Genomic DNA, 24346 nt, shown 5'->3' on the forward strand with positions numbered 1-24346 from the left:
TGCAACTTGAACAATTTGTTCCTACTACCTAGGACTATAATACTATTGTATTGGTCTTAGTAAAATTTGACGGTATTAGGAAATTTTAAGCCTTCATTTTTACGTTTTCATAAAACATATGCCCGTCAAGATTGACAGTTTCATTTTTAAATTAACCTTCATATACGGTTAAATTTGCCAAAAACGTTCAAAACGGCCGTCAAAAGGCAACACTGATTACCCATATGACTTACAACTTTGTATATATATATAATATATATATATTACATAATTATCGTAGTCAACTATCATGCCCCTAGGTGAGTTTCTCATCATGCATATGTGTATGGGAAGACAAAGGATTGGAGGGTAGTCATGCATCCTAAAGAAATGAAAGATATCTAGTAAAGACACAAGATTTACCCTTCAAACTAGAGGCTTTTACAAAACAAGCAAAGTTACAATCTCCGAACTTTTGTAAAGGACGAAGCAATACCACCAATTGTAACATCTTTTGTGACAGCATGACACATGTGTCCAAATCAATACATTTTAATCCCAAACAAGAATCAAATCATCTAGAAAATTTAACCAAATATTCAAGGATGGTTAAAACAAATTGCACACATTGATTAAGCACCTAACAAAGCATCTTTTAAACCACAATACACATTTTTTCACCAATGCTTACACTCATGAGGTTACAATGAATTGTGTAACTTTGCCATGTGAAGTCAAGAAAATTATGTTCATGAAGATCCAAACAAAAGATAAACCATGCACTATGTACAATAATGATCCTTATAGCTCCGTCAAATCATAGATGGAATGAATTTGCCACCCACTGGTTAAAGGTCAATTGCATTTGAGGACACATGTAATCATGACAAATTTAAGTGTTGGGTCCTCGAGAAATGCCCGTTTCGCACTTTAATGACACCTATGCTTCTAAATGGGGTGAACCGTGAAAATATGGAGGTGACATGTGCAAGTCCACTTGGACAAAGTTTGAGAATGTCCAAAAGGATTTTCTTTCAAAGTTTCTACAAGTCAAGAAACAAACACCACACACTCTCCTACTTCCTAAGAAGGGATCACACTTCCCAATGAGATCAAGGTCATGGAAAGGGTCAAAAAAGCCCCTCACGTCGACTTCCTAGAATTGCATGGGAAGCAAACAAAAAGATCCGAAAACACATACAAGCAAATTTTTATGTTTTGGTTAGATACAATATATAGAAAGTGGTTTGGAAAATGTGATGCAATATACTTGCTTCATGATGCATCATTAGATTCTTTTGTAAATGAGGCCTTTTTGCAATGCCAATGTATCATGACATGGGAAAAATGTGGAGGCTCATGCTTCACACATTATATTGCATATATTGCACCTAGCTTCAAAACCATATTCTTCACCAAATGGGAAATTCCACACGTCAATACATGTTAGAGCCCATTCCAGCGGTTGCCATATGAAACATTGCACCAATCCACTTAGCTCACATGCATTGCCATGTAAGGAGGGGCATTGGGGCATAAGTGATGAGAGTTGTCGATTCTGCACACTTTGCTTGAATAAAATTTGGAAGTCTGAGTATCACACTTTGATACAATGCTCTACCTTTGACCATATTTGACTATGCTTTCCACACATATTCGACTAAACCCAATCATGATTTTCCTCATAGTTATAATGTGCACTCTCAATTGCAACATTCATTGGTAAAGTTCTTGAACACCAAGAGTCACAACTCACGTTCACATGTATTATGAGAAATGTAATATTTTTGGTTGCGTAGGTTATATTTGACCTCTGAAGACAACAATAAAACCAACCTATGAATCTCTCTTTCTGCAAATTTATAGAAAGTCCCAATTATCCTTATGTCGAAGTAAACCCTACAAGGTGTTGCAATACTGAGTAACATTTAGGCAAATCCTCTAGGGACAAGGTTCCCAAAGAGTTGCAAAAATTGCCAAACTAAAATTTCTTTCTACTTATGGACATGGTGTTGTACCCAAATTTCTGCCCACCCTTTGACATTCTGGTTTGGTTGGACGTGCCTATAAAGCATGATGTAGATGTTTGATGCCGAAGAGGAATAATGCCACGTTTTTGGACCAACGTATCAAGCTTCAACCTACCTTGTGTCCAATACTAATCTCCGATCACATCACACACCCAAAAAGGTTTATTTGATGTCTGACACCATGCATTGCACAACACCTTGATAAGTTTGCAATCAATGAGAGAAATGTCATATGCCATCACATGTCTTACTATGAATTATTACTTAAATGGAAGAATGGTTCCACAAGGAAGTGAACTTGAAGGATCAACCCATAGTTGAGTCCCAAACAAGTTTTATCATGGGCATGGTTAACTAGAACACTGAGAATTAAAAGGGTTGCATGTCACGTCCTTTATGATGCATGCATAATGGTCATAATAGCATGTTAGCACAAGACGGCCTAGCGATACTATCAATTGCACACGAAGTAGTAAGTAATACTTTGGACCTCTTACGTTAGGTTGTGATGCACTTAGTTATGGTGTGGGACGTCGATGAATGGAATCGAGGTCTCAATTCGTGTGTTGTTGCCTCTGAGGTTTGGGGGAGAACATGTATTTGCTCTATTGATGGAAGGTGAGCTAGATGTTCGCCTTTACTTTGCATGCACTTGTACTGTTTGGGATAGACATACTTTCTATTAATTAAGATGGAGGATAATGCACAACATGTTAAAGGGATGTTCAAAAAGTTGAGCACAATGTTGTGATTAAGTATGACCAAATAGATGGGCAAATTTCACATATACATGCTTCCTCGACACTAAGATGCTCAACATTTGATATTTGAATACAAAACAAACCAAGAATGTGATTGTGAACTTTCTCTATTAGTTGGAATAAGGGTGAAGCTAAAGAAGAGGAGGTAGGAAACTTACTCGACACCAAGATGCTCAACATTTGATACGAGACAAACATGGGTCACTACTCTCTGAGTCCCTTGCTAGCCAATGATTGTCGAGAACTTAGCACAAGGATAAGGGGAAACAATTTGGGGTTATTTAGGCGTACAGATACGTGCACATGGATTTGAAATGAACTAAGTTGGGGAAGCATTGCCGAAGTAGGGCGACATTGAGCTTTGTAATGTGGATTATGGAACGAGGTCATAGGTGCACGAGAAGCGACTAAGCTTTCGTGAAACTTATTATATGGTTTCGTTAATTGGTGTGTGAAGCGAAAAGCTTAACGTATTTAGTACAGTTATGGGAGAGAGTGAGCAGCAGAGGGAGATATCCCACATACGGAATCCTGCTCACGCTCAGCCTATAAGTATGGAAGTAGAAGCACAGAAAGAAGCATACCTTTCTCGGCCTTTTGGCTAAGATCAAGTGTAGTATCTGTTCTTATCAGTTTAATATCTGATACGTGGCCTATAAGGCCACATGATATTAACCTAATTTCTTTCATGGGGGCAGTACCCGTTCGAGGCAGCTTGCTGTCTCTGGGAGCTGCGTGCGTCGCCTTGGTATTGTACTGACGCCGAGGTCATACAGGCGCGCCCCCTCACCACAATCGCCCGAAATGTCCTTTCTGTAAGGATAAATGAATAATGCGAGGGAGTCTCCTAATTCCCTCTGTATGATAAGCTAATTGAACCTTCCTGGTCGTTAGGGGTATCGAATGATGAATGTGGGCGGGATATATGTATCCGTGTGGAAGCCACTCATGGGAAAGTAAAATTACTGAGGCGCGGTATCCGAGCAGGCACCGGTTAATGACGGACATAGACATGGAAAATACGGTGTTTTGCTGGGAAGGGCCCATAATAGATATATATATACATAGATCTGACCAAATCCGTCGTATTCACAAGGCAAAGACTTGACAACGGGACGCTCTCTATTCTCTGATTGGGGCCACGAAGGCGGACCTGAACTTAAACAAGCAATGGGTAATACCCAGTGTAGTGGCAGGCCTAACTGGTAGATAACTGCCCGTTTGCCTACATTCTCTTTACACCTATTGGTTGGGGTATGTATACCCGTGATTTTCCGCACCAGTATCATGGTAAGAATTTGGCGGCATCTAGCATGTCCAGGAGTGTATAGGCATGTTATGTGATGCTTCCTACCCGACTGATCAATAGATATATTTATGCCTCCATATCCAATCCATGATTCTCTCTCTACTATATATATATATTTGCCTCCACTCTTTACTCCATGTCCCCCGATCGTTTATTTATCTCTTCTGTATTTTACATATACCCAGCTGTGCTATTTACATCACATCACATACATCTTCGGTTATTTACATCACAAACCTGAATTATATATACTTTTATGTCACTTACACATATTACGTAGTCCACAAATACAACATCCAATTTTTGATATGACATTCAGAGTTTGATTTGATTTGATTGAGAAAAGGGCCGCGCGAACGCGAGCCCCCGCTGCCACAAATTATGACGTGCACTCTCCCACATTGGGGAGATGCTAGGGCAAACAGCCCCTCCGGCAGTGCAATGGAGGCGCCGGCCCTAAGCCATCGGCCTTGCTGATCACCGATAGACCCCGCCCAGGTAAGTATGTTCTGCTGTTGTTCAAACCACTCTATTTATACCTCCCTTCCTCCCCGTCCTCTCTATGTGGGACAAACAGACACACACACACACTCCACACTTTTCCATTTCTGCTCTTATTTGTATCTATCTTCATTTGCCGTGACAGACTCAACACTACTACTAGTACTACTTTTACTAACCATTCCATGTTGTTTCTCTCCTTGCACCATGACTTGATACCTCCTACACCACCACTATTGTATACAACATGAACGAGTTCCAATTTCAAAAATCTGACAATTTGGATCCACGCCTTGGATTGATTATTAGCATTTGTGCACTTATATGGATGAACTCTTCATTCAAGAAATCATATGGTTTCGTACTTCCCTTATTTTGACCCTTGACAAATTGTCCAATGTTGGATGCAACATTTGAGGCATGTGGAATACTGTCAATCCCAATTTGTAGAGGAATAGCATCCACTGGATTGTTGCACAACCATGTATTATAATGGGATGTAGTCAAGGTGGAATAATGACGTTCGCTCCTAATAAGTGGTACTAGAATTGTTGCCATTGTCATATGCTGATACGCGTGTGTGGGGAATATAGTGTGCAATTTCTTGCTTGAAAACATCATATGCCGATATGAGTGTGTGGGAATGTAGTGGTAGACATGGGAGAGTTCATGCTAATGAAGATACAAAGCTTTTCGAGCAAACAGGAGCTGATTTCTCTGCTACAACTGCTTATAACCCAATAGTCATTTGTGGCACATACAAGTGGACGTGCATGTCTCGAGGGTGGATAATGCATGACATGCTTTCTATTAAGATGGAGGATAATGCACGACATGTAAAACGGATGTTCAAAAAGTCGAGCACAACGTTGTCATCTAGTATGAGCACACGAATGGGCAAGTTTTACATGTACATGTGCATCTAGAATACATGCTTCCCTCGACACCACGATGCTCAACATTCGATAAACGAACACAAAACAATAACGCGCAAAATCTTCCTCATGAAAGTACAATATTGTATGTAAACTCTTATTGTTGAAATGACTATGAATTTCATAGAGACGTTCCTGCTTTCTAGAGTTGATGAAAGTTTTCCTTCACATAGGAGCAATAATTTAGAGTCCCAAATTTCTTCTATAAAAACTATAATACGACTTATTTAAACTTGTAAATTTGTAATTCACCGGGGGATTAGGTGATGAATGTGGACGAATATATGAGTGGAAGCCAACACATGGGAAAGTAGAATTATTGAGGCGAGGGATCTTAGCAGGAACATATTACGTTGGAGGTGATGTACACATGGAAAATACCGTATATAGATACAAAGATAGATCTCTATACCGTATGCTCGGGTTGGGCAACTAATGTGGACCCAACATGCAAGTGTAAATAATGCACGACTTGACCAAGCAATGGGTGTAGGGTTGTAGATAATTGCCCGTTTGCCTAGGTGCCCATATACACACATTGGTTGTGGTATATATACCCACGATTCTCATTGTAGGAATTTGGCCGCATCTAGCTTGTCGAGGGAATGATCATGGGTGTATGTATAGATACGCCACGTGATGCCTCCTACCCAACCGACCTATATAATATTAGAAATATGGGGCTGAATCAGGATGATTTAGACTTCCAACACAATTAACAATAGATGAAACCACAAGACGAAAATGAGAGTACACCAAAATGTTTAACATGGAAAACTCAAAATAGAGAAAAACCACGGGAACCGTAGGTTCCGAACAACTTCATTATGTTTTGAGTACAACTAAATACGACCTCACTAGAGGAATGTATCTACCTCAAGGCAATGGCCTTGGTTACAAACTTCACCCGATTGGTTGCATAGAATAACAAAGATATCAATTGAGTATAGTCTCTCTAGGTTTGAACTAGCCTCAAGGCAACACAACCTTGTCTACAATCTTCACCCAATCGGGTGGATACAACAACAATAAGCATTGGAAATGTGCTAGCCTCAAGGCGATAGCCTTGGCTACAATCTTCACCCGATTGGGTGGATAAACAAACAAGCAATAACCCAAATTATAATTCCTCACCCAACTAGGTGGATGGAAAAACTAAGGAAAAACGGAAACAAGAAAAAAAAAACACGAAACGAAGAAACCTGATACAAGTAGACAGGATATGTATTGTTCAATCATGGTTCTCTGATAGCACGAACAACCCCTCGTAGGTCTCTGTCTCTACCTTGGTAGTCCACTCTTCCTCTTGCTCACTCTTTCGTTTTTGTTTTTCTCTCTCTATTTTTTTGTTTTTTTGCTCTCTATTTTTTTGTTTTGCCCTATGTTCTCATAAAATCAGCACCCTCTTTGTTTCCTCTTTCTCCTTTTTATGTTTTTCTCCTTGTAATCCAACATCTATATACCTGTGTTCGTACACACACACAAAAGACATATAAAAGGAAAAAGGGCATACATATATAAATATATAACTATGATTGTAAGTAATTATAACTTATCTCCTTCGACTCCATGTTGTGGGCTCCACTTGAGTGGACAAAGCCCCAATATATAATGTGTCTATATACAATCCATGATTCTCTCTCTCTCTCTCTCTCTCTCTCTATATATATATATATATATATATATATATATATGCATATGCTTCTCCATGTCCCTATCGTTTCTCTCTTCTGTATACATCCATAAATCCTCTACCCCATCCGTTTGTTATTCACATCACATCTATATCTACTCCTGTTACACCCATGTTTACCTTTGCCACACCACACGTGTACATTCCCACACCCTGCCAAGGAAGCCATAAAAGAACAACGACCTAACATTATGCCAAGGAAAGGACATGATGTTTGATTATCTAGACAAATGGTAAGTTCATTTCGTCCGATCTGGTATTTCAACGATCAACGTATGACATAAAGGTAATATTCAGTAGTGGCTAATATGGTTAAGATTTCTCAATCTATTCGTCTCCTTCGTCTCTTGTTTCTTTGCTCATCATTAGTTTGATCTATAATATTTGATATAAATATATTAGTAAGTCCGTTTGTATGTATGTATGCAAATGAATAGTTGTATTTGTATGGACGCATGTGTGTGTTGAACGAATGGTTGTATGAATGAATGGATGTATACATGTATGAATGTGTATCAATGGTTGTTTGAATGAGCATGCATGTATAGTTGTATTATGTATAAATGTATGTATGAATATGATTGAATGGATGTGTGAATAATTAACTTATGTGTCTAGCCCTAAATCCTAAATAACTACATATGTGTAGCTTGTGGCATTGGGAAACATGGAGTGCTCAAGTTAAGAACCTGTGCTCAGTTTATACTATGGCATGATGCTTTCCAACATGTAAAATCATTAAATTTTAGCAAGTGTCAATAAGCGATGCATGTTCTATGTGTCGTTTAGCAAAGCCTTTTAGGAAAACACGACATATCGCTACGTGACTTGGTTGTTGTAGTGAATTATTGAGAGTTTCAACAAGTGCTTGGCAATTCATATTATATGACATTCACAATTATTGTATTCTAGATTGTCAATTTATCAAGATGGAAGTTAGACCATGAAACTTGAGCAAACCTTTTATTAGGTTGTTATATCAAGGCTCATTTTAGTTTTACAACCATATTGAATGGATGCAATATAAAATATACGTTAAACATTAGCGAGAAACATGTCAAAGTAATGGTCCTTTGGAATAGAAATTTGTTACCTAGCACATGAAAGAGAGACAAAGTGATAAGAGGAGCATTTGCACTAGGGATCGGCAACAATCTAGTTTCGGCTTAACCCTTTTGTCCTTGGTTTGGACAAGGCTAAACTGGTTAAGCCTTAATTGGTTTCGAAGTTTTCAAACTGAAATGAACTAGTCCCTAAACCGTTGAAGCCTTAAACTACTTTATGTCTTTGGTATTGGCCGCCTTTGTTGTTGTTGTTGTTCTCAACATCCCTTTGCTCGCACTATCATGATTCGTTGACACATTGTTAGTAGAGATCAGGAATGATTGTCATCACATCTGGTACTAGAATAAGGATGAATTCTGTATGCTTTAGAAGCTTGAGCAAGATTTGGCGAATCTGTGGTGGGGTAAGCTTTGCCTAGTGGGGGTAGTGGTGGTGGTCACTAGTAACGTCCATAGGGAGTCATGGGTCCGGGTCGAAAGTTACTCTTGTAGATGATTGACTCCTTCTTTGTAGACGTAATCAACTACTCTTAAGGCATCATCCATCGTTCTTTATCACTTCCCTCCTTCCCATCGTCAAGTAATTACGTTAGTTGCTGTTTTGGTTTCCTCTACTCCAAAATTTCCAGCTCTTTCACTCACTCACTTCCCCTCCTCAATCCTATTATCCAACACTCCTCCTCGGTTGGTTTCCACCATCCTTCATATTCCGATCACGAAATGCTGAACCTCCCATGCACTCTCCCTCTTCTCTCAATCTTTATTCTCATCATACGTTCCGCAATGCCTGCGGAGGTTCTGGCTGTGGCCGTGGCTGTGGCTGTGGCGCCCACTCCCACTCCCTCTCCCACCTTCTCCTCCGATGACATGGCGGCAGCACAAGCACAAGCTCTCATGAAAATTAGGGATGCCATCACCCACGACCCCTTATCTTGCCTCTCCACCTGGACCACCACCTCCACCTCCTCCACCTCTACTAGTGATAGTGATGTTGTCCACACCACGGCACCGCCCTCCTACTGCCCGTCCAACGGCATTGCCGGCTGGTTCGGCCTGCTCTGTGATGACAGCTTCCACATCACCTCCCTCAACCTCTCCTCCTGCAACCTCTCTGGTTCCATCTCCCCTTCTCTCGCTCTCCTCCCTTCCCTCTCTCTTCTCGATCTCTCCGACAACAACTTCTCAGGACCCCTCTCTTCCTCCCTCTTCTTCACCCACCAACCAACCAACTCCTCCATCCTCACATACCTCGACCTCAGCTACAACGCCCTCCTCTCTGGTCACATCTCCTCTTCCCTTATCCTCAACTCCCCAAACCTCCAAACCCTGCGCCTTATCAACACTGGCCTCAGCGGCCTTGTTCCTCCAGAAATGTGGACCCATCTCCCCGCTCTTCAGCAACTTGTTATCATCGATGGCAGCTGGTCCGACTCCTCACTTCCACTTCTCAGCATCTCGCCCACCTCTTTTCCGGCGACTGCTAATTTCTCTTTCTGTGCTACCATTGAGGCGTTTGTACTGTTTGGCCTTGATGCATCCGGGGCATCCTTTCCCTCTTCCTTGGGAGATTGCCAACAGTTGCAGATCTTGTCCTTGACTGTCGCGGGTCTACAAGGTTCAATCCCCCCATCCATTTGGCAGCTTCCTCACCTCCAATACCTGGCAATCCAAGATCTTAATGTGGTAGACGCTGTGAATAATCATCCCGACCAGCCACCTTCCTACAAGCTCCACGGGTCACTGCCATCCACTTTTGGCTTCTGTGGGGCTGCTGGATCTACCATGGAAGAAATATACATAAATGGCATAAATCTCACAGGTAACATTCCTACTTCTATAGCCACATGTGCCTCTCTGCAGACTCTGGTTCTCTCTATCACAAACCTCGAGGGTTCCATCCCTGCTAGCCTCGGGAACCTCACCCAACTACAGACCTTGTTTTTGTCTACGACGGGTCTACAAGGCTCTATCCCCCCATCCATTTGGCAGCTTCCTCACCTCCAAACACTTGTTATCGAAGATCTTAATGTGGTAGAGACCGTGGATAGTCATCCCTACGATCCACGCCCCTACAAGCTCCACGGGTCACTGCCATCCAGTTTTGGCTTCTGTAGTGCTGCTGGATCTACCATGGAAGACATGTACATAGATGGCATAAATCTCACTGGCCACATTCCTGCTTCTGTAGGCACCTGTACCTCTCTGCAGCATCTGGATATCTCTCACACAAGCCTGGAAGGCCCCATCCCTGATAGCCTCGGGAACCTCACCCAGCTACTGACCTTGGCCCTCCAGAGCAACAACCTGACAGGCAAGATACCGGCCACACTCTCTAGCTGCTCACAACTCACCCAACTCCGGTTAGGGTTCAACCCTCTAAGGGGTTCCATCCCCAGTGAGCTGGGAATGCTCATAAACCTCCAGGTACTCTCTCTCTTTACGGCCAATCTTGAGGGTTCAGTTCCCGTTGAGCTTTGCAACTGTACCCAAATGGTGTGGTTCGATGTGGGATGGATGCAGGAATCTGGTTTCTTCAACTACCTTCCACCAGGATACCCCGTATCCCAGGGTCTTACAGGGAGCATACCTGAGTGTTTCGGTAGAATGGCAGACCTGCATACGCTGGCATGGCAGCTCAGCCATATTGAGGGGGGGTTCCCTACGAAGGTATTGCAGAATTTAACGCAGCTTCAATACTTGGATCTGTCTTATTGCAGCATGGTCGATACCTTCCCCTCTGAGTTGAACTGGAATTTTCCACAGCTGACATATCTGAACCTCTCGCATAACCACTTAACAGGATCTATCCCACCACAGCTTGGCCAGCTTCCCAAAGTGGAACTACTCAGCATCAGTTCTAATAATCTAACTGGAACAATCCCAGAACAACTACTCCAAGGCCTGGCACAACGCAGCACTGTCACTACTCTAAATCTCGGTGGCAATGCTCTGGAAGGATCCATATCTTCGTCCTTTTGTGGCATCACAAGCCTGCAAGCGCTAGTTTTGGGTCCCAACAGCTTTAATGGCAGTATACCTGAGTGTTTCAGTAGATTGGCGAACATGACAATGCTAGATCTGGTATCCAACAACTTGCAGGGCAGTATACCAGCGTGGTTGGGAAACCTGGAACGTCTCACAAACCTAGATCTTGGACGCAACAACCTCACAGGAAGCATTCCTCCATCTCTGGGCCGCCTAATAAACATAGAGAGCTTAACATTAAATAACAATGAGCTTTCTGGACACATTCCTCTAGAAATCGGGGCATTGACAAAGCTGCAGGTATTAGACCTCTCCACAAACAGCCTCCAAGGGATCGTCCCTGTTGACGCTTTACATAATCTGACTGCTCTAAAGGTTTTACGACTCTCTGGAAACAATTTGAGTGGGAAGATGGAGAGCTTGGACTTGTCCAAGATGCGCGACCTCCAGACTTTCGGTGCCTATGGAAATTCTTTAGAAGGGGGCCTTCCTGCTGGGTTAATAGAAAGTAAGGCACTGGTCATCTTCGATGTGCAGGGGAACAAATATCTGAACGGATCCTTAGGCAATACTACTACTGCTGACATAACTGGTTTATCCAATCTCAGGGTGCTCTCGGTGAGCTACAACCAGCTAAGCGGAGATATCCCCGGTTGGGTTTGGAAGCTTCCCAGACTGCAGGCACTGGACCTCTCTAACAATCGCTTCAGCGGTCGCTTCCCTGCGTCTCTCACGCACCTTTCCTACTTCAAGCTCAATCAAACCGCAAACAGTAACCAGAGCACCCTCTACGAGGATGTGCCTGTCACGCTGAAGAACACTGTCTACATTCTCAAGTATGTTCTGAGTACCCGTATCTACTTTGATGTGTCCATGAACGATCTGGGAGGCGAAATTCCGGAGAGCTTCGGGGAGCTGCAAGGTCTGACAGGAGCCAACCTGTCGCACAACCGAATCAGGGGCACTATACCTGCGGCTACATTCGGCAGGTTGATGCAATTGGAGGAGTTGGACCTGTCCTACAACCAGCTCAGCGGTGGCATCCCACAAGATCTCACGTCTCTAAACCTCGGTATTCTAAACCTGGCCCACAACCAACTGGAAGGAGCCATTCCCACACGGAACAACTTCAATACCAGGTACACGTCTGCCAGCTTTGAGAACAACCCGGGGCTGTGTGGTTACCCTCTTTCCACCTCCTGCAACACAAGCAGCAATGCGAGTAGTGATATGGGCAGCACAGCCAGGCAAAGCCAACAATCAATCGTGATTTGGTTCAATGAGTTCGTATCTCCGTGGGCATTTCTAATAGCTTATCCTGTTGGGCTTGCACTTGGCTTTTTCGTTTGTCGTACCATCTCCTTATAAAGGACAACCATAAAAAAACCTTAAATAAGTACGTAGAGCAACTATTAAGTCTGTAGCCTCTTAAGTGTGCTATTCTATTAAGTGCGCGGCGCGCCTTTTAGAGGTGTCAATACCCCCATCATGAAAATTACATTGTTTCATGACAAAGTTAAATCAAACAAAAGTGAAACTATGTTCCAAACATTCAAAAATGAGAAAATTATCAATAAAAATAGAAATTTTCCAAACATTATTTTTTAGATCTCCATTCATTAGGAATGCCAAAGCGCTAAGAAAAAAAACCTCCGAAATAAGTGCAATCCAATTAGATGCACAAGCAAAATTCCATATTAGAAGGTTGATTTCGTATGTTAGAGGAGCCAATTGATGCACAACAAGCAAAATGCTTTATTAGAAGGTTGATTTTATATGTTAGAGGAGCCAATTGATGCACAAGCAAAATGCTTTATTAGAAGGTTGATTTCTTCTGTTAGATGAGCTAATTTCATGTAAACAGATTGATCATCATAAAAAGGATTCATGATTTCTTATGTTAGAGGAGTTAATTTCATGTAAAAAGCTCGATCACCATAAAAAAAACTTGATTTCGTATGTTAGAGGAGCTAATTTCATGTGAACAATCCGATCATCATAAAAAAGATTCACAATTTCTTATGTTAGAGGAGCTAATTTCATGTAAAAAGCCCGATAATCGTAAAAAAAAATAAATCACAATTTCTTAAGAGGAACTAATTTCATGTAAAAAGCCCGATAATCATAAAAAAAATCATGATTTCTTATGTTAGAGAAGCTAATCTCATGAAAAAGCCCGATAATCATAAAAAAAATCACGATTTCTTATGTTAGAGTAGCTAATTTCATGTAAAAAGCCCGATCATCATAAAAACAAATCATGATTTCTTATGTGAGAGAAACAAATATGCATATAAATATGATGATTTCTACAAAAAACATTGACAAAATTTTACAAATTAATCTTTTAAGAGAATCTACAATTATTCAATTTACAATTAAAATGTTTGGAAATTACTATTACATTTTGAAATTTATGTTACAAATCAATTATTTAATTGAAACATTCACAAATTTTAGGAAACCTGCAAATGTTTATAAAAAGCTTCACAAATTTGTAATACAAATAAAATTTTAATAGTAAACATGTTCTATTAATGGGGTTGTGATGCATATTTTAGAAAACATGCAAATTTTTAATAGGGTTGTGATTTCTGAAAATGGGTAGAAAATACGTTAAAATCCCTAAGTGCACACTTTGATCTTAAGGAAAAAGTTTGCACTTAACCGAATGGTTTATTGTAAATAAAAAATTGAATAAAAGTCAATGACCAAATGGTTAAGCTTATTAATGGTGTGAGGAAAGGTGTATGTTGCTTCTTATCGTTTATCCCATTGGGCTTGCATTTGGCTTTTTAGTATATCATACCCTCTAGTTAAAATGGTCTAATGGTTAAGTTATTGATGGTCTTAATCCTAGCATATGTGTGTATTAGCTAGTGGGTTAAGAGTAGTGATGGGCGAAGTCCCATAAATAGTGTAACTGTTCGAGTTAGGTCAAGACTTTTGCTAGCCAAAGTGGGGGATAACTAGAAGTGATTTTGGCCATAATTTCCCAAAAAACGAAATTTAGCCTATTCATATTTTTTGAATCGGCTATTTATCTAGTTAAGCAAAAGGTAAAAAGTAAACAATTTTTTATATTTCCTTACTCAACTCTTTTCTCTTTTCTCTCCCTCCTTTGCGCACTACTCACAACAATGCTCACCATTACCTATGTGTCGAGATTTCCTTCTACTCATTGACTGCTTGTGCTTTGCGACACAAGACTTGAAACTCAACAATTGCCTATTGCGCGTGACACTTCAAACGTACCTAGGCTTTGTCATTTGACTGCTTCAACTTAGGAAACTCGAAAGCTTGTTAATATTATTAAAAGAATGTGATGTGGAATGCCTTCCGCATATGTATAATGATAATAGGGCTTATGCATGCTTTATCCTCCACATTGTTAACCGTTCTGCCGGAAACACCTTCGATATGCCTACAAGCTATCGGTATCAAGGGAAGTGTAATCGTGAAGACTGGTGCACGGAGGTGTTGTTAGGGGGAGAACACGGAGAGCATACCCGGAATAGAGCCCAGGTCGTATATGTAGTTGAGACCTCAAAAGCGATGACACATAGATGAAAACAACAAGAGCTATAGATATGTATTACTGCAATAGTTAGCGATGATTACAAAAGAACACGGCCCACAACCGGTAGCGTTACAAAGCTCTTATAACTATGAACCGACCTCCCTAGGCTCTAGATATCTCCCCCTTGCCGAGGTAAGTAGACCTCGGTTTATATACTTCTTTTCCTTCATACAGCGTCGAGCGGTTGGCTGACTGTGAGGCTCGAAACTCGATGTTTTACCTAATGACGGGAACTGCATGCTCCCTATACGCAACGCTCGGCCACAACCGAGCTTAGAATCATACACAGAAAACGGGAAATGAAACGCACGACACAAAGTAGAGAAGAGTACACAAGATGTTTACGTGGAAAACCCAAACTAGGGAAAAACCACGGCAGCCCACAGGCTGCAAACTATCACTATGCTAGAATGTACAACAATGAGTTCACGGAGGCAACGACCTCGTGCTCTCGATCTTCGCTACAGGCGACGGTTACAACAGAGGCAATGACCTCTTCCTCTCTCTCTCTCTCTCTCTCTCTCTGTACACAGTTACACGCTCTGATCTCACACAGACAACAACAACAACCCCATTCTAAAAGTTTGCCCTAAGTCATATTTATACTAATATGACTTTTCGGCTATTTACAAATATAGCCATGATGGACTCTCAGAAACATATTTACGAATATGTCTCTTCATCCGGTTCTCACCGAGTCTGCACCATCCGGCTCTCCGTAGTCGGGTACTCCTCATCCGGTTCTCACCGGGTCTGCACCATCCGGCTCTCCGTAGCCGGGTACTCCTCATCCGGTTCTCATCGTGCCTGCACCATCCGGCTCTCCGTAGCCGGGTACTCCTCATCCGGTTCTCACCGGGCCTGCACCATCCGGCTCTCCGTAGCCGGGTACTCCGGCCTCGGCCGAGTTTGTTCATCATCATTGTTCTTCTCCCTTCCCATCCGAAGGGACATGTCTCCCAACACCTAATTCTCCCTTACCTACTCGCCTTACTTCCGGCGTATTATATTTAACTAATTTCTAGTTTTGGCCTACGGACAACACTTGGCACGCCTGTGGGACAGGACTTTGTCCGTCGGACCCACGGTTCACCATGGATTTAACAAAACCACACGAATTACAAAAATGGCCCGTTCGTACGGGGCTTAGAGGTTGGTCTTATTCTTCTTCCAATATGCCGAGGATATCCTCGGGGGCGTGGGGTTGGGCTGGCTGCTTGGCCGGTGGGGTTGGTGATGGGGGTGGTGTTGCCGAGTTGGGGATGGCGGTGTCGGCATGTGTGCCCTCCTCTGTTGGGACCGATGCAGGCAGGGTCGGGGTTATAGTCTGTGGCTCCGGTGGGATGTGGATGTCGGTAGGAGCAGACTCCTCCGGTCTAGTTGTCGTGGGTAGTGACTCGGTTCCTTGCTCGGTGTTTGTGGGAGCTCTGTGACTCCCGGTAGCGAGTCGTTCTTCCTCGTATGCTTCGACTTCTAAACGAAACACCATTAGATCGTCGTTGAATTCCTCCAAGAGTTGCTCGATGGCCGCGGTGTGGGATGTTGCCAAGCTATGATATTCTTTCGTTAAGTCCTCACAGAGGGTCTGGATGCTGGTGTCATCCATCTTGTAAAACCCTCAGCCCTCCTTCCGTCAGTTCTCGGCATCCACGCGTAGTATGTGTAGGTCCGCGACTTGAGCTGACCACTCCTGCCAAACATGGTCAAGTGTTTCTTTGATCTTCGTGGTGAATTGTTGGCGATACTTCTGGATTAGGGTTTTGATTTTGGTACCGTCTATGCCGATGCTCGCGCGGTGAACTTCCAGTGCCTCCCTTGCGGCCTTGGCTTCTGCTTGGCTTTTGCGGGCGAAGAGTGCTAACGTAGCTTGATTATCTTTTGCTTTTTCTGTGATGAGCGCGATGGTCTACTCATAACAGTTGGTTAGCTGTGCTACAGTTTCGTCCCTTTCCAGTCGCCAGGCATCCCAGTGTTGTTCTTTGACGGCGATGTGCTCGGATTGCAACTGGTGATATGCATCGGAAATTTTTGCTCGTTGCTCCTCCAAGATCCTCCACTTCTGCATATGTTCGTTGGCCATGTCCTGGAAGGCTCTTTGATGACGACGTAATTCTTGGTTGTCGACGAAGAGCTCTTGTTCCCATTGGCTATTCCGCTCGGTTTCTTTGATGAACTGTTCCTTAGCCTCAGTGATCGAGACTTGGAGGGTCATCACCTCTCATTCTCGTGCTTCAAGCGCGACCGACCTTTCAGCAAGCAAGCGCTTGAGGTTCGCTTCGCGGTTCGCGGCTTGTTCTCGTTGCTGGCCAAGAATGTTGTTGTGATTCTATTTGGCCATTTCGGCCAACGCGATTTGGACCTGAAGCTCCTCCTGGTAGTCCCTAAGGGGAGGCCCTGTCTGGGTTGTCACTTGCTGGAGTTGTGCCGAGGACTCCCTGTTTGTCTGTGTCGCTTGTTCCATGACTTCCGGAGGTGGTGGCGTTTGTGTCGAGGCGTGGTTGGTTTGGGGGTGCAGGCTGATATCTGCCCGTGATGATGGCTCACTTGCATGTACCGAGTTTGTCATTGTGCTGGCCTCGGCCGTGGCTACCGTGGGGTGGGCGGTGTCTTCTTTGTGTGCTACGGTACCTTCCGCACTCGGGCTCGGGTTCGGAAGAGTGGCTGGTGAGACAGCTTCACTCGGCGCAGGGAGGATTAAGGGCGGTTGTTACTGCGTGAGTGTCGCCAGTTTCTCCTCGGCGGCTTGCCATAGGTCGGTAGCCCGTTTGGCTTGCTGATGCGCCGTTTTGATACATCGGGCCATGTCCTTGGCTGCCCGAGTAGTGTGGTGTAGATTGCGATATGCCTCGACTAAGGCCATGTTCAGATCCGGTAGTTCTATGAGAAGCGAAGCATTCTGGACTTGCTTCTTCCGTCCTATCTTTTGTAAGGCTCGATCCTTGTGAGGTTCGATTTCACCCATTAGCGCGCGTTGGATCATCTTTGTTTCGGCATGCTCCTCGGCCATACGAGTGGCGGCAGCTACTTGGGCACGCGCGAGGAAATCCATTAACTCGTAAGTTGTGCCCAATCGAAGTAGGGCACTGAACTCGTATGCCTCCGCGGGGAGATCTTTGTACCCGATGACTTCCTCCTCTGATATCTGCGTGGTTTGGCCATGCTCAATCGTTCCGACTTGGAGCCATGACTCCATTGGTACTATGTCCGTGGAGGGGGGGCTAGCCTCTTTTGATTTCTGCCGCTGGTCTCCTTCGGTTTCTGTGGTTGCCTCTCGAATGATGCGGCATCTTTTTGGCGGTTGTTCTTGCGTGTCCAGGGCCGGTGGTGTTGGCCGACATGTTTCCTCTTCTGTTGCCGGATGGCCGAGGGCTACTGGCTGGTGGGCCGCGGGCTCGGTTGAGGAGAGGTCATTGATGTCCTTGGTGGCCTCTGGCGTATGGTGACATCCTTGGGGATGGCCTCCTCGGCCTCATCCCATTCGACACGGGTTGCTGTCACCGCCCGTTGTCTTTGTGTTTTTGGTGGGGGTGGGGCCAAGGCGGAAACGGGGTGCCGAACGCCTGCGGGAGGTGGAGAAGACGAGGATTCTTCCCATTCTTCCCGAGTTATCTCCAAAATCTACCCACGTTGTTTCCGTGGTGGTGGCGGAGAGATCAGGGCACGACGAGGGGAAACCGAAGGAGGTGGGTAGAGGACTATAAGGACGTGGTTGATCACAGGCAACATACGCTTACCGATTTGGAAGGATTCGAGCGCCGCCCGGATTCCTTCGCCTGTGATGATTCCCCAGTCGATTTTGTTTCCCTCGTAAGCACTGATGATGATCGCCACTTTGCTCTGTGGCATACTGGTAGGGTTGGTATGCACGAACGCGTACTCCATCAGGATGCGAATGAGTTCCCCGAATGCCTTGTTGGATCCACCGTAGGTGCGGTGGGCTTTACCAGATATGGAATACGCACCAAAGTATTCATTCAGGGTCGTGGAAGGGGGAATCTCGACCTCATGGTCACCTCCTCATTTTAGGTCCAAGGCAGCACGAATCATATTGTTGGTGACTGTGTCCGGGTGGATTCGTCATGCGACCGTTTGGGCATCAGGGTGCGCAGGGGCATCGATCACCTTTAAATAACCACCCAAGCCTCGTTCCTGAAGCCAGGAGCGGGTTTCTTGTGAAGCTGCAAGAGGCATACTGGACTCGGGGTTCTACTGTGTGGAAGATTGAGGAAGGAGGATTCGACTAGGCCGAGACAGAATGAGGGAAGGAGATGGTTGTGGTGTGGCAGCGGGGCTACGAGGGCAAGAGAGGGCTTGTGAGCAAGAGCGGTGGGAGCGATGAACGCGATGTGAGCGAGAGGAAGCTTGAGAGTGTAGAAGTGATGAATGTTGGGTGTGCAAGAAAACGTCTGTGTGTGGAGTGGGCTTGGGGTAACTGTTTTTTAGCGAACGCCTAGGGTTTTGTGCATGAAGAGGAGCTTGGAGATTCTTGGGCGTGGATGCCATAATAGGATATTATGGCCACGTGTCCTAGGGAGTTAGTGTTGCGCCTTGGATGCTATGCATGTGCCTTTAAATACTTAAGTGAATGTGAAAGTGACTAATGGGTGCCTCTAACCTGACGTGATTTGGGTGAGGTGGTAGGTGGTGTAGGTGGAACTAACTAATTGCTAAAACTATGCCTAATCCTACCTAATGTCTACTTTGGAATGTTGGTGGGTCCTTACCGAGGGGGACGCGTGGCCTCCTTTGTGGCCGTGGTCGTGCCGTGAGACTCGGCGAAAGGGTTGCTTGGGGTATTTCCCTGGTACGGTCGTAGTCGGAATCCATTCACCCAGCTTTTGACTATTTCCTCGGCGAGGGTGCCGAGCTGGAACGTGTCGTTAAACTCGTCAATAATCCAGAAGGGGCCGGTCCATCGAAATCGTAACTTTCCTGGCATAGTACCGAGTCGCGTCTGGAAAACGAGGACCGGTTTGCTTATGGTCAGTTCTTGTTCCAATCCCTTCTGATGTCGGTCCACAAAGGCTTTTCGTTGGCGTTGGCGCTGTTCAAGTTGGGCCATGCTCGCTACTCGGTCCTCACCAAGTTCGAGGAGTTGTTCCAGCCTCAATTGTTCGGATTGGGCCTCGAGAAGTCGTGCTTTAACTTGCACTCGGAGACTTGGGACTTGGAACTCGATGGGCATAACGGCTTCTAGACCAAAAGCCATCCAAAAGGGGGTGGATTGAAAGCTCGTTTTGAATGTCGTGCGGTAAGCCCACAGTGCACTTTGGAGCTTGTCATCCCAATTGGTGTGGTTCTCGTTGACGATCTTCTTCAGGATTGTTTGGAGAATTTTGTTAGTCATTCTGCCAATCCGTTTGCCTGCGGGTAGTATGGTGTGCTTTTCTTATGTACCATTGCGTAGTGAGTCGTAAGCTCGTGTATTATATGGTTTATAAAGTGCCCACCTTGGTCACTAACGAGCTCAATTGGACATCCATAACGGCACCATATATGTTCGTACACGAATTTGGCTGTGGACGCTGCCGTGTTGTCTCTTAAAGCCTTTGCCTCGACCCATTTTGTGCAGTAGTCTGTGGCGACGATGATATACTTATTACCGGTTCGGGCCGCGGCTGGTTTGAAGGGTCCCACAAAATCTAACCCCCATTTTTGAAATGGTTCCAATGGAAGAATGGGTTGGTGTGGCATTCGAGCTTGTTCCATCGCCTGTCCCAACCGTTGGCACAAGTCGCACTGTCGGCAGAACTCGTGGGCATCCTTTTTCGTTGTAGGCCACCATAACCCACTTTGCCATACTTTCCGTTCCGTGGACTCTCTGGCGTAGTGTCTGCTGGCGATTTCGAGGTGGGCCTCTTGGAGGATGGCCTTCTTCTTGAATTGTCGAATGGCCCGACGCCATAGTCCGTCCGAGCCTTTGTGATAGAGGATGTCGGAAAGTAGACAAAAGTTGTGGCTATGTATTGCGAGTCGTTTCCGTACATCGAGGGCCATGTGGTCGGGAGGCAAGCTAGTACTAAGGAAATGGTTCATCTCCGTGATCCATTCATCTTCTTTGTCGCCGGTTAGCGTTGCGAGATGAAATAAGTCGGCATCGGGTAGATCATCATACGTGGGCTCGGCAGGGTCTTCGGACTCGAGGCGGCTTAGGTAATCGGCGACAACGTGTTGAACTCCGGGTCGATGCTGTATATGAAAATCAAACTCTTGTAATAGGAGCATCCATCGAGCAAGTCGACCTATCAGGGCTTGTTTATTAACCAGGTAGAGGAGGACCGAGTGATCGACGTGAAAGGTGAATTTTCGGCCTAAGAGGTAATGCCGAAATTGACTGATGTTGTAGATCATACCGAGGGCCTCCCGTTTGGTGGTTGAATAGTTCTTTTCCGCGGCCGAGAGACGTCAGCTAGCATAATACACTGGCCGATACCAATTTGGGGGCGTGCATTGCATCAGTGCGCTCCCGATGGCAATATCTGATGCGTCCACAAAGACGTGAAAAGGTTTCGACCATCTCGGGGGCTGTACAATTGGGGCATGCGAGAGCATTAATTTCAATCCTTGGTAAGCCTCGTCCTCGATTGAAGTCCATTGAAAGGGGAGTCGATGCACCGCCGCGTGTAGTGTTGTCGCGAAATCGGCCAGGTGGCGTATCATCCAACCGTGCCATCTGATTTGTCCCAGAAATCGGCTGAGGCCTTTTGCGTTCGAGGGTGTCGGGGCTTTTAGGATGGCTTGTACTTTATCCGGGTCCATGGTGATACCTTCTTCACTGACGATGTGTCCGAGTAGGTTGTCGCTTGTGACCAAGAACACACACTTTGCCGGGTTTAAACTTAACCGAGCTTGGCGACATCGATAAAGACAGAGGCGTAACTGGGTCATGTGTTCCAGTCGCTGACCATATACGGCAAAGTCGTCGAGAAAGACTTGCATGAACGCCGAGATATACTCGTTAAAAATTTCGGTGATGATGCGTTGGAACGTGGCCGACGTTGTTTTTAAACTGAACATCATGACTTCTGCCACGAAAACACCCCATTCCGTGACAAATGTTGTTTTCTCTTGATCATCCGGGTGCATTCTGATTTGGTTGTACCCACTAAACCCGTCTAGAAAGCTGTAGCATTCGTGACTTGCCACCGTGTCGAGAACACTATCCGTGAATGGGAGAGGGAATCCATCTGTGACCGTTGCAGCATTAAGCTTGCAGTAGTCCACACAGACTCAGATTTTCCCGTTTTTCGTGGGGACGACTATGATTGGGCTTAACCATGTGGTGCATTTTACCGGTCGTATGAACCCGACTCGGAGGAGCTTGTCTATTTCTTCCTTGACCTTAGCCGCATAATTGGGGTTCATCCGGTATCGTCTTTGTTGAACCGGCCGAGCGTCCGGGAGAAGGTGGATCTGGTGTTGGTAGTATTGTGGGTCCAAACCCTTCATATTCGTGTAAGACCATGCGAATACATCCTAGTAATCGGTGAGTAAGTGGATGAGGGCTGCTCGTTCGCCGGCTGGTAAGTTATTAGCAATCTGTAGGGTCTGAGGGGTCTCGTCCGAACCGAGGTTCAGTGTTTCGAGTGTTGATGCCTTCACGCTGTCGAGGTATTCCTCGCGGATGCGTGGAATGAGGCGGGACCTCGGGGGTCTTGTACCGAAGAGCAAGAGAGAAAAGAAAAGAGACCCACTACGTGCGAGAGTAGATTCACAGGGACACGACCCTTCGAAACAAAGACGCGAGTGGGGCAGCGACACAGAGAGACACGAATGTATGTATGTATTAACAAAGATAGACAACAAAATGTGAAGTCGGTTACAACCGAACAGGCCGGCGAACAGATGCCGATACCTGTTCGTAAACGCTCAGAAAGGAAGGAGTAGGTTGGAGGTGCTGCCGGAAGCACTCGGGCATTCCTCAGAGCAGCGCGAGCCTCCCGAAACCTGCACAGAAGGAAGCTATGGAGTTTGCGAACCAGAGAGAGAGAGAAGCCTTCGCACACAAACCGACAACACTTCGTCCTCGACTCTCCACGATCCTTCGCCCCTCCTCGTCTCCCTCCCTTTATAGGTAAGGAAGGAGCCGTTTCCCCTTTTCTTCCTACCTACCGAATCTACCTAGGATCTCCTATGTACAACTTAAGGCGCACGTGCATGAAGAGTCGGTTTCTACGCTCCGGTGCACCGATTCCGCTCGTGGACGGTTTTCTTCACGACATCCGCCCCCACCTAACCGCGCATCCACCGGCATGCGCCAAATTGTGCTGGGACGGAGAAAACCAGTCCAGCCTTCATCCTCCGCCCGTCGGTTCTTCCTCGGTTTCGGATCGCTCGTCGTCGTGGTCCAAGTCAACCGGATCCGGCTCGTCGTTGTGACGCTTCTTGAACGCTTTGACCCGCTTCCCAGCTACCGGTATCGTCATTCTCGTGCCGTCGAGTTCTGCCAGATGGTACGTCCCGTTGTCGTTGGCGCTTTGTACCACGTAAGGCCCGAACCACCTTCTTGCGAACTTCCGTGTCGCTCGGTGCTAGTTGTCGAGGCTGCTGTCGTAGACTAGCACCCAGTCGCCTTCCTCGATCTTCTTCGGTCGGAGCCGGCGCGTCCGGTCGAACCGGGCTTTGTTCCTCGTCCTGGCCACCCGAAGCCTTTCCGCAGCCTGCTCCACGTCCTCCGGTCTTCGCTCGAGCTGCCGTATACGCGCCGCCAGCAGTTCCTCCCGGCTCATCTCGTCTCTCCAGTCCACGGTTGCCCATGAGGAGATCGTACGTTCCATCGGCATGATCGGCTTTTGCCCAAACATGAGCTCTGCCGGCATGAATCCGGTTACCGAACTGTGCGTAGTTCGGTCCGCCCACAACGCGTAAGGCAGCAGCCGCGGCCAGTTCCCGACTTGATCTCCGCATGCCCGAACTAACGCCTTGACGATCGGTCCGTGTCCGCGCTCCACCTTCCCATTCGCCTCCGGATTGTATGCAGTGGTAAGCGAGAGCTTGACTTCTAGCCGGTCGAACAACTCCTCGGCCTCTTCGGCGTCCAACTCCCCACGATCAGCCACGATCTTCCCGACGCACCCATACCGGCATATCATGTCCTCGATCAGGAACCGACATACGGCCGCGGTCGTTTTGTTCTGAAGGGCCCGGCCTTCCACTTGGTTCGTCAGATCTTCTCGAGCCAGGACCAGATACTGCATCTGTCCTACGCCCATCGGCATCGTCACCAGATCTACCATCCATTTGAAGTGGATGGTCGGAGGGTACGTAGGGTGAAGCTCGTCCTGATGCCGGACTATGGAGTGCATCTGACAGCTCTCGCAAGTTGTCACGAACCGATGCACGTCCCGGTACAGTCCCGGCCACCAGTACTTCCCCTTTATCTTCTCGAACGTGGCCCACGTTCCACGGTGTCCGGCCCAAGGGCTGTCGTGGTAGCCCGTCAGCAGCTCCTCCTGTTCTTCCTTCATCGCCACCACCCGGAGCGGGACGCCGTTCCTCTTCTTCGGGTG

At 45.8% G+C, this 24346-nt stretch overlaps 1 protein-coding gene, 1 long non-coding RNA gene and 2 other non-coding genes across 4 annotated transcripts; 3 read left to right on the forward strand and 1 right to left on the reverse strand.

Moving 5' to 3' along the window:
- The first annotated feature begins 3350 nt into the window (after window positions 1-3350).
- Window positions 3351-3557, forward strand: LOC147852736 (U2 spliceosomal RNA). Its single transcript, XR_015531361.1, has one exon. It is a non-coding gene; the product is annotated as a U2 spliceosomal RNA (small nuclear RNA).
- Window positions 3558-4420: 863 nt separating this feature from the next.
- On the reverse strand, window positions 4421-4585 carry LOC147852737 (U1 spliceosomal RNA). Its single transcript, XR_015531363.1, has one exon. It is a non-coding gene; the product is annotated as a U1 spliceosomal RNA (small nuclear RNA).
- Window positions 4586-8936: 4351 nt separating this feature from the next.
- LOC147852738 (uncharacterized) lies at window positions 8937-12625 on the forward strand. Its single transcript, XM_087333286.1, has one exon. It carries the CDS (start codon window positions 8993-8995, stop codon window positions 12623-12625), a length of 3633 nt encoding a protein of 1210 aa, XP_087189412.1. The 5' UTR covers window positions 8937-8992.
- Window positions 12626-12895: 270 nt separating this feature from the next.
- LOC147852739 (uncharacterized) lies at window positions 12896-13322 on the forward strand. The gene is made up of 3 exons (XR_015531267.1): window positions 12896-12961; window positions 13023-13080; window positions 13288-13322. It is a non-coding gene; the product is annotated as an uncharacterized LOC147852739 (long non-coding RNA).
- The last annotated feature ends 11024 nt before the right edge of the window (window positions 13323-24346 follow it).

Source organism: Azolla caroliniana, unplaced genomic scaffold (genome assembly GCF_043228905.1).
Source record: "Azolla caroliniana isolate FFs.n. ecotype wild unplaced genomic scaffold, voAzoCaro1.0.p SCAF_17, whole genome shotgun sequence".
In the NCBI taxonomy this organism is placed as follows: domain Eukaryota; kingdom Viridiplantae; phylum Streptophyta; class Polypodiopsida; order Salviniales; family Salviniaceae; genus Azolla; species Azolla caroliniana.

Bases quoted from the DNA above. Each gene is read 5' to 3' on its own strand.
- LOC147852738 (XM_087333286.1), top strand. From the start codon at position 8,993: ATGCTGAACCTCCCATGCACTCTCCCTCTTCTCTCAATCTTTATTCTC.